Source organism: Monopterus albus, unplaced genomic scaffold (assembly GCF_001952655.1).
Source record: "Monopterus albus unplaced genomic scaffold, M_albus_1.0 scaffold235.1, whole genome shotgun sequence".
Taxonomy (NCBI): Eukaryota; Metazoa; Chordata; class Actinopteri; order Synbranchiformes; family Synbranchidae; genus Monopterus; species Monopterus albus.
This window is the reverse complement of record NW_018128115.1, coordinates 812,667-821,327: the sequence shown is the minus strand read 5'-3', so window position 1 is coordinate 821,327 and position 8,661 is coordinate 812,667. Positions and strand designations below refer to the sequence as shown.

At 49.8% G+C, this 8,661-nt stretch overlaps 2 protein-coding genes across 2 annotated transcripts in view; one reads left to right on the top strand and one right to left on the bottom strand.

The window, feature by feature from the left end:
• acaa1 (acetyl-CoA acyltransferase 1) overlaps positions 1 to 6,326 on the top strand; it is a 7,177-nt gene extending 851 nt beyond the window's left edge. The window contains exons 2-13 of the mRNA XM_020620259.1: positions 608 to 701; positions 894 to 951; positions 1,031 to 1,110; positions 2,307 to 2,349; positions 2,591 to 2,689; positions 2,784 to 2,793; positions 3,112 to 3,185; positions 3,900 to 4,090; positions 4,166 to 4,345; positions 5,072 to 5,127; positions 5,951 to 6,096; positions 6,233 to 6,326. Of these exons, the coding sequence (XP_020475915.1) occupies positions 608 to 701; positions 894 to 951; positions 1,031 to 1,110; positions 2,307 to 2,349; positions 2,591 to 2,689; positions 2,784 to 2,793; positions 3,112 to 3,185; positions 3,900 to 4,090; positions 4,166 to 4,345; positions 5,072 to 5,127; positions 5,951 to 6,096; positions 6,233 to 6,308 (1,107 nt within the window). The 3' untranslated portion in view covers positions 6,309 to 6,326. The remainder of the gene's footprint in view (positions 1 to 607; positions 702 to 893; positions 952 to 1,030; positions 1,111 to 2,306; positions 2,350 to 2,590; positions 2,690 to 2,783; positions 2,794 to 3,111; positions 3,186 to 3,899; positions 4,091 to 4,165; positions 4,346 to 5,071; positions 5,128 to 5,950; positions 6,097 to 6,232) is intronic.
• Positions 6,327 to 6,608: 282 nt separating this feature from the next.
• The window catches only part of esf1 (ESF1, nucleolar pre-rRNA processing protein, homolog (S. cerevisiae)), an 8,183-nt gene continuing 6,130 nt past the window's right edge, over positions 6,609 to 8,661 (bottom strand). Inside the window, exons 10-15 of the mRNA XM_020620258.1 lie at positions 8,312 to 8,439; positions 8,056 to 8,146; positions 7,303 to 7,370; positions 7,074 to 7,220; positions 6,784 to 6,960; positions 6,609 to 6,749 (exon numbers count right to left, since the gene is read on the bottom strand). Coding sequence (XP_020475914.1) covers positions 6,630 to 6,749; positions 6,784 to 6,960; positions 7,074 to 7,220; positions 7,303 to 7,370; positions 8,056 to 8,146; positions 8,312 to 8,439 — 731 coding nt within the window. The 3' untranslated portion in view covers positions 6,609 to 6,629. The remainder of the gene's footprint in view (positions 6,750 to 6,783; positions 6,961 to 7,073; positions 7,221 to 7,302; positions 7,371 to 8,055; positions 8,147 to 8,311; positions 8,440 to 8,661) is intronic.

Sequence of the window (8,661 nt, the reverse complement as noted above, 5' to 3'; positions counted from 1 at the left end):
CAGCCGACAAATATTAACATTTATTATATTTTATGGTTAACTTTTTTTTCTTTTCAAGATTGACAGGGGAGGCTCTGCCTCACCTGCCTCCCCTGACCGCACGTCACTGCTGTGGCGTGGGGAGGGTGGGAACAGGGGGGTTCAGTGATGGTGGTGGTCTGCTTCGACCGTAAGGATCATTTATTCCGTGTGACCAACAACGCCCGTAACGTCCTTAGTAACTTGATGCATATTTCCTGTTCCTTTACAAGTGAAGTCAGGTGTAGCAGCTGCTGCTGGTTGTTTTGAAGCCACTTCCAGATCCGTAACGAGGACACTTCCGCATTCCTTTCTGTCAAGTGGGGGGTGTCGTAGCGGTCAGAAAACCCCGGTTTATCCTACTCAGAGTTACAAGGCTGACGTGAACGGGTTTTCCCACTCGGCTGCTCGTCCTTACGGTTTACACGACATGGCGTGAACGCAGCATTCACCTGGCCGCGAGGAGGCGCTGCTACAGGGCGAAAGTCCACCTGTTACCGTGGCCTGGCTGCTGCCTCCACTGCTGTACTGGTGTTGGTAGTGAACCACTGCAGAGTGAACGTAACTGTAGCTTGGTTCCCGCCCCCAGGACACCACACCGGACGAGCTTCTGAGTGCAGTGATGACAGCTGTGCTGGCAGATGTTGGGCTGTCACCTGACAAGCTGGGAGACGTGTGTGTGGGTGAGAGGACACCTTTACTGTTGCAGGTTTCAGGTCACCCGTTAACTATTGTCTGTGTTAACTGTTTAGACTGTCAAATATCAAAAATGGTTCAAATGTACACAACAGTTTCAGCCAGCAGAGTCCAGAGCTAGGCCTCGTTCTCTGTCCCTGTACATCACATGTCTGATTCCTCTGTGCTCACCTGTGCAGGCAATGTGCTGCAGCCCGGCGCCGGTGCTGTGATGGCCAGAGTGGCTCACTTCCTCAGGTTGGACCGATTCCTGTCCCTCCCTCACTGATCCCGTGTCCATCAGTCTCTAGGTCTCACTGCTCTGTCTCTGTTTCAGTGGGTTTCCAGAGACCGTTCCGGTCTACGCCGTGAACCGGCAGTGCTCCTCTAGCTTGCAGGCGCTCTTCAACATCGCAGGTAAGGCTGCTGTCAGCAGGGTGCTCGGGGATACTAAACAGACGGGTTCTGTCCTGGTTCTGCTCCATCGCGCTGCAGCATTTCATTATGTCCTGGGCTGGTGTGGCAGAGACTGTAGCTGCTTCTACATCGGTGGCGGAAAGGTTTATATGAGCTGGTCAGGAGGCGGCGGCCCCTGGACCCAGACATGAAACGGTTTTATGAGCCGGTATGGTCTGCTCCATCGCGCTGCAGCATTTCATTATGTCCTGGGCTGGTGTGGCAGAGACTGCGGCGGCCCCTGGACACAGACATGAAAGGTTTATATGAGCTGGTCAGGAGGCGGCGGCCCCTGGACACAGACATGAAAGGCCCCCAGCCTCCCACACTCGCAAGTCAAAACTCACAGACTGAGATAAACATGGCTGGTGGTCAGTTTGTGTCCCTCTGTGCTGCTTTGTAGCATCTGGTTTTAGCCATTTAGTGTTCATCTCTCCAGCTCTCTAGTTTCTGCCTCTGCACCGGTGACAGTCACAGCTGGAGACACTGGGGGAAACTTAGCAAACCACCGTCAGGCACAGACTGATGATGTCAACGACCTTGAACGTGCATCAGCTGGTCAGGGCAAGCCTGCCCTGCACTTGAATGAGCTGATTCGGTTTTGGTGGTCAGAGGTCACAGTGACCTCATGACTGTCCCGTGATGTTGGTGGAGGCGACAGCTGTGAAGTGGGAATTCTAGTTTTACTTGTTTTGTGTTTATTTGTGACGCTCTGCGTGTGTTTGTGGTAGTGGTCCACCAGTATGGGGTTTTAGCCAAGGGCCGACACACGTCCATCTTTTTTCATCAGATAAAACTCAACCATTTCACGACAAACAAGACAAATTTCCAGAACTTAAATGAACATTTGTAAAACACCAGTGCGTTAGGAAAATGTTATTTTATGTATTTGAGAATAAAACCTGAGCGTCATCTCTGGTTGCTACGCTCTGTGCTCCCCTTATTTTACTTTTTAAAAAATGTCCACAGAAGGCTAAACGTCACTGACAAGGCAGCTGTGTGTTTGTTACTCGGCCTCGTGAACACACACTGGTCAATTCTCTAAAAACGTTGGCCCTGTTAATCGGCCGACTGCCTCCTCAGTAGCTGCCGTGGTTTGGTTGTTTCACCCTGTTGTCATTGGTGAGAACGGCCACTGACCCGGCGTCTCTCTGCAGGAGCCATCAGGAGCAGCTCCATTGACCTGGGCCTGGCGTGTGGGTACGTTTGATTCCAGCTCTAATACGTAACAAATGAAATCCTGTTTCTGTGGTTCACGACAGACTGGTGACTGAACATGTGCTGGTTTGACTTTGAATGTTCTTTTTTTTAAAAACATTATCTAAATTAATTAGTTGTGGGCGTTTGCCTGTGTAGCACTATGAGCTGTATCAAGTTCTGATTGGGTCGATCATCTGTGTGTGTGTGTGTGTGTGTGCACGCGTGTACATGTGCGGGACAGCGTGGAGAGCATGACGCTGCGATCTACGGATAAACCAGGGGACCTGAGCTCCAGGCTGACAGACCATGACAAGGCCAGAGACTGCCTGATCCCCATGGGGTGAGATGTGCACATACACACACACACGCTGTGACAGTCCCACACTCTCCCCTCCAGTCAGTTAATCAATGAACAGTTAGTCGATTATGTACAGTATATTATCAGTCAGCTGTGAACCTGCAGCCACAGGTTAACCGCTTCTCTCGGAACCTGTTGGTGTGTTGCTGCTGCCCCACACCCGTCCTGTCCCCAGGACATGTTGGACACCAACACAGAGTCCTGAAAATCCACAGTGAGCTGGTTGTAAGCCCCCAGTTTGATAAGTGGCCCTGACAAGTCTTGGTAACATTGTTGTGCTAATTGGTTCTGATGTGACAGTTGTTGTTAAAGCACTAGATTTATAATCCTGAATCCGCTGTGACCAGAACTGTGTGTGTGTGTGTGTGTGTGTGTGTGTGTGTGTGTGTGTGTGTTTCCTGCAGCATCACCTCCGAGAGCGGGGGGGGGGGGTCTCTAGAGAAAAGCAGGACGCCTTCGCTCTCAGTTCTCATCAAAAGTAATCAAGCTTTTTTTCTTCTCACTGTGAAACAAGTCAGAGTGAACCTGGTCCTTATGTCGAGTTATGGACCCACTAGTCCGACCTATCCCAGAATGCTTTGGGGTGAAAAAAATCAAACATCAGGACTTCAGAATAATATTCAAGGATTCTAAAGTAATGCAACAGTCACTAGGATCCATATCAAACATCAGGACTTCAGAACAATATTCAAGGATTCTAAAGTGATGGACACAGTAATGCAACAGTCACTAGGATCCATATTTGTCAGAGACGTTACTGTGACACGTTCTGCAGGACGAGTACTGGTACTACTGGTAGATTTTGATGCTAGTGTGTTTGTACTTAAAGCTACAGTATGTAACTTGTTTTCAGAAGTTGCTGTTGTAGAAATCAGCTCCACCACGTGTCCTAATGTGGAGAAGAGCTGTTGACGCCTCCTGTGACCCAGACTCACAGAACAGCAGACACAATGGGTTTCTAAAAGGATTTGAGCCGGATTGACCTCTGACCCGTCAGAGGGCTGGGAGAGGCAGCGCTGGGCGGAGCAGGGTGGGCTCACTTGGAGCTTCATGTCAGTGCTGCCTTCAGTTACCTACTGTAGCTTTAAGTTGCACATCGAATGCTGGGTTTTACTTGTAACAGAGTATTTGTACACTGTGGTACTGTTACTTCTTCCACCACTGTCAATTCCCTGCCTCCTCGCTCCCACAGAGCAGCGCGGGCACAGAGCAGCGGACTGTTCGACCACGAGATCCTTCCCGTCACCACCAGGTTTGTTGACGACGAGGGCAAAGAGCACGAGGTGACGGTCAGGAAAGATGATGGGATCCGACCAGGGACAACGCTGGCAGGACTTGGTAAACTGCGGCCGGCCTTCAAACCTTACGGCAGCTCAACAGCAGGTGAGTCTTGAGGTGCGCCAACAGTTAAGCGCAGGAGTCAGGCTCAGCAGTAACACACACACTGCTCTGTTTCAGGTAACTCCAGCCAGGTGAGCGACGGAGCAGCGGCCGTGCTGGTTGGTCGCAGGTCTGTGGTGGAGGCTCTGGGTCTGCCGGTGCTGGGAGTCCTGAGGGCCAGTGCAGTGGTGGGGGTCCCTCCTGAGGTTATGGGAATTGGACCAGCGGTCGCCATCCCTGTGGCTCTGGAACAAGCTGGTAGGTGTGTGTGTGTATTGTGATTTACAAATGAGAAATAAAGTAACTTAAAATGATTGTCAAAACCAGGTGAGAGGACTGAATGTCCCCACGGTGTAGAAACCGTTTCAAACAGGTGAAAGAAAATTTTCACTTGTGAAACAGATTTTTTTTTCTTCTAAGTATTTTTGTAACGCTTGTTTCGGCCACCGGACCATGTTCTAAATCGGAGAAATTAAAACATCTGGAAGAAAACAGGAAGCCTTTTAGTCTTTGTCAGTCGACATTCTGCAGCCAGACCCACTTCCTGTTTAGCGGTGAAAAATATTTATTTACTATTTACTAGTAAAATCAAAACCAACCTTTTCCTCACCTGTTTCAGACGGGGAGAAGAACTAAAGATTATCAAGGTGAAAACTTTTATTCTCAGGTCCAACACAGGAAGTTGGACCATTTTTATTTTTATTTCCCCACTTGTGGACATTTGTCATATTGTGATATTTCAACTTTTTAGTTGTATTAAAATCACAGAGGGGTCCCAGACTCCTGCTGTAGATCCTGATGATCCTCTGACTTTTCCTGCAGAGCTGCCAACAGCTGTTAGCATGTTGTACCCGAGGTGCACGTTTGATTATGTATAAACAAAACCCACTTGGCTGAGTCTCAGCTCTTGTACCGATGTTTAGTCTGGTTTCACTTTCATCTTTTTGCTAAAAGCTTTTCCTCGTGTTCCCGTTTCCCCCTCAGGACTGACAGTGGCCGATATCGACGTGTTTGAAATCAACGAGGCCTTTGCCAGTCAGGTGAGCCGCACACACACAGACACACTGAAGGGATCGATTTGTAACATTACTTTAATCCAAATCCCATGTGACATCCAGCCGTGCACGTGACTCTGAGAAGTGCCCTGCATTCACCACAGAAACGTGGACGTTTTCTCTGTGATGCAGGTTTAAACAATTCGTTGGTAGCTGATCTGCTGTACTTACTGTTCCACAACATAAACAAATATCGGCTAGACATGATGCCCCAACGGCACAGGGTGACTGTATCCATGGCAACCTTTTGTATGCTTCCTGTCAAATCTGTTCACACAAGTATTGTTAAACGTCGAGATCAGGAGCTTGTAGGTTACAGCGGTCATCGTTATTTGAGAAGGCTGCCTGGTCCCGTGGTCTCAGTCCCATCTGGGTCGGCTACATCATCAGTATGGACATGGTTTTGGCAAATCACAAACATATGTTCAGATACTTTTATGAGAAATGGATACTGTTGCCATGGATACAGGGAGCGATTGGGCGTGTTTACGCTGTGGAAGATGAAATACGCTGGATTAACTATTAGCAGCTGCTACTTAGAACTGTCCCTGAATTACTGGGACACTACAGCATTTATATTTCAGCCTCATGCTTACAAGACAAGGTCCTGTTTCTTTGGTGAATGCAGTGGGCTTCTGTACAAACTGGTCTCACTTTAGTCTGGGGATCCAGGACGTTGTTCCTGGAAAGACATTCAAAGTTAACCACATTTTGCCAGTGAAGGAAAACAACCAAACCCAGACCTGTCCTCATCTTATCGGCCTGCTGAGTCTCAGCTGGAGTTGCTTCTTTGTGTCTCGCTACTCAGGCTGTGTACTGTGTGGAGAAGCTGGGCATCCCAGAGGAGAAGGTGAATCCGAATGGAGGAGCCATCGCTCTGGGTCATCCCCTGGGCTGCACCGGCGCCCGACAGGTGGTGACGCTGCTCCACGAGCTCAGACGCAGAGGCCGGAGGTTTGTCTCGACCAGGTCAGACTCCTGTTTACAGTGTGTTCACCTTCTTATTGCCCCTCTGTGTGTGTTTGCCCTGATTCTTGTCTTTTCTTATTGCCCCTCTCCTGTGTGTGTTTGCCCTGATTCTTGTCTGCAGGGCGTTTGGTGTCGTGTCCATGTGCATCGGGACTGGGATGGGCGCCGCTGCTGTCTTTGAATACCCCGGACCATAGGAACATTAATGTCAAAGCTCCAGGTCTGAACCGGGGCTCAGAGACTAACCTGAAGCTGCTGCACTGTGATCTCATGTTTTAATCCTTCGCTGTTTCCATGTGGAGCTACAGTGACTAAAAACGCACTTTGGCGTGTTTCTTTACAAAAGGGTTTTCTCTGTGCAGAAACGACAATAAATCATTTCAGTCTGTGTCACTTCATGTTGTCGTCCTGCTGTTGGGACTGCTCCTGTACAGACATCACAAGGCAGGAGACACTGACGTGAGAGGGTTTGTAGAAGCAGTCGACATGAAGAATCGCCTGTCGCCGTGCAGTCTCGCCTACAAGAGCGTCTGCTTCTTCCGAGCCTGAAACTGCTCCGTTTTGCTTTTGATCGACTTGACGAGCAAAGACAAACTGGGGTCCAGTGATTTCTTCACTGTCGGCGCAGTGTCCCGTTCCTGCCCTGGCGGTGGGCTCCCCCCGTGTGGGCGCAGCCTTCTGAGCACTGAGGACATCCTCCACCCTCTGCTGCTGCTCCTCACGTCTGCGCTGCTTCTCGGCCAGGATGCTCTGCGTGGCTTTGGTCTTCCTGTAGCTGGGGTGGGACGGGTCAAGGTTGAACAGGTGCGAGGTGAACATGGCCTGGAAGCGAGGGTCTTTAACGTCCACCTGGACAGAGAGATGGGAAACGTGACGCCACCAGTCAGAACCAACAGCTCACTGTGGACGCTGCAGTTTGTGCTGCTGAGCAGCAGATTTTTTTTTTTAAATAAAGCTTTCACTTTCAAGTCGTCATCCTCCAGCAGCTCCTCGCTCTTCTTCAGCAGCTTCTTCCTCTTGTTCTTGCTCAGGTTCTGCTGCTCCACAATCTTGTCGTAGTTGAAATGTTTGCGTTTGGCGTCGTCCTCCATCAGCAGAGCCATCTCAGCCTGCGCACACACACACACAAACACGTTCAGATGTTGAGCTGACATCAGAGGTCACAGATGGGAGGAGCTCATGGGGTTTTACCTTTTGTTTCTCCAGCTCCTCTTCATCCTCCTCCTTCCTCTTCTTCCCCTTCTGCCTCCTCTGGAGATCTGCAAACACATGAGACCACAGTCTGTGACCCTTTTCGTGGACACACATGGAATTTGTTTCCAATAGAGAACCGAGGCAGCCATCTGCGGCGCCAACTCAACCGATGGCTCCAACCTACGTGAGTGTCACACCTGCTATGTGCTAATAAACCGTGATCACTGCAGCAGAGATGGTGACATTGTGACCTGCTGCTTCGCTTCTGTTACAATCAGCTTATACAGCATTTGACAAAAGCTTTAGACTAATCACATCATTCTGAAAGCAAACCCGTTTTAAACCCCGTGATTCCCATTAAGGTGCACTCTGACTTTTGTCTACAGACAGGAAGAAGAACAGTGCTCGAGCCCATGGACTTGGTTTTAGCTCAGAGAGAGCCGAGTGTCCACGCCACCTTTTCTGATGATTTGAAGAGCAGCAGCTTTGTTTTAGGCAGGCACCGATTCATTATCCTCATTCTGATTGGACAAAAACACCAGTGCTTTGATTTATTATAATATTTTTTCACCTGGAGGTGTCACAAAGAAAAACAAGGTTGGCAGCAGCACAAAGCAAAACACTTCACCCTCACTGAAAATTCCAAAAAGCTGCTTCAGGCTGAAACACACCATCTGATCAGGGCCTCACACAACGCCGGCGCCAGGTTAGAGTTAGGTGACTCACTGACTGCTAGCCGGTACTGCTCACCTGTAGCGCCGAGCTCCTCTGCGAAGAACGGGTCCCTGAGGTCGACGTCTGGAGGGAGCTCATCGTCGCTAAGCTCCTCCTCACCTGCTCCCTGAGGCGAGAACAGCACAAACAAACAGTTGGGAGTGAGAAACCAACGTTGGTGCAGTGACGTGTCTTGTGCAACGTGTGCACGGCTGATCTGTCAGGGCAGACACGAGCTCTGTGGGAACATCGCTGCTCTTCATCTGGCAACACCCTCCTGTTGCTAACTCACCTGTTTTCTTTGAGATTTCTTCTGCTTCTTCTTCTCTTTCTTCTTCTGCAGGAACTCCTCCCAGGGCGTCAGCTTGTTCGTGTCCTCCATCTTCTTCTTCACCAGCTGCTCTGTCACCTCCTTCAGCCCTGCACACACACACAAAATACACATTTCCTAAAGCTCAAACTGCTGACGAGGGATGTGCAGGACAGTGGACCTGTCACAGGTGGGGGTCCAACGTCTGCTCCGGTCAAATTCACGCACACAGCGACACAGAACAAAAGCATAGCATGTCACACGCACCTCGCACAGGCCTCATACTCGTCACTATATTTGGTGTGTTTGCTTCCACAGCGGAAGCGCTGGTA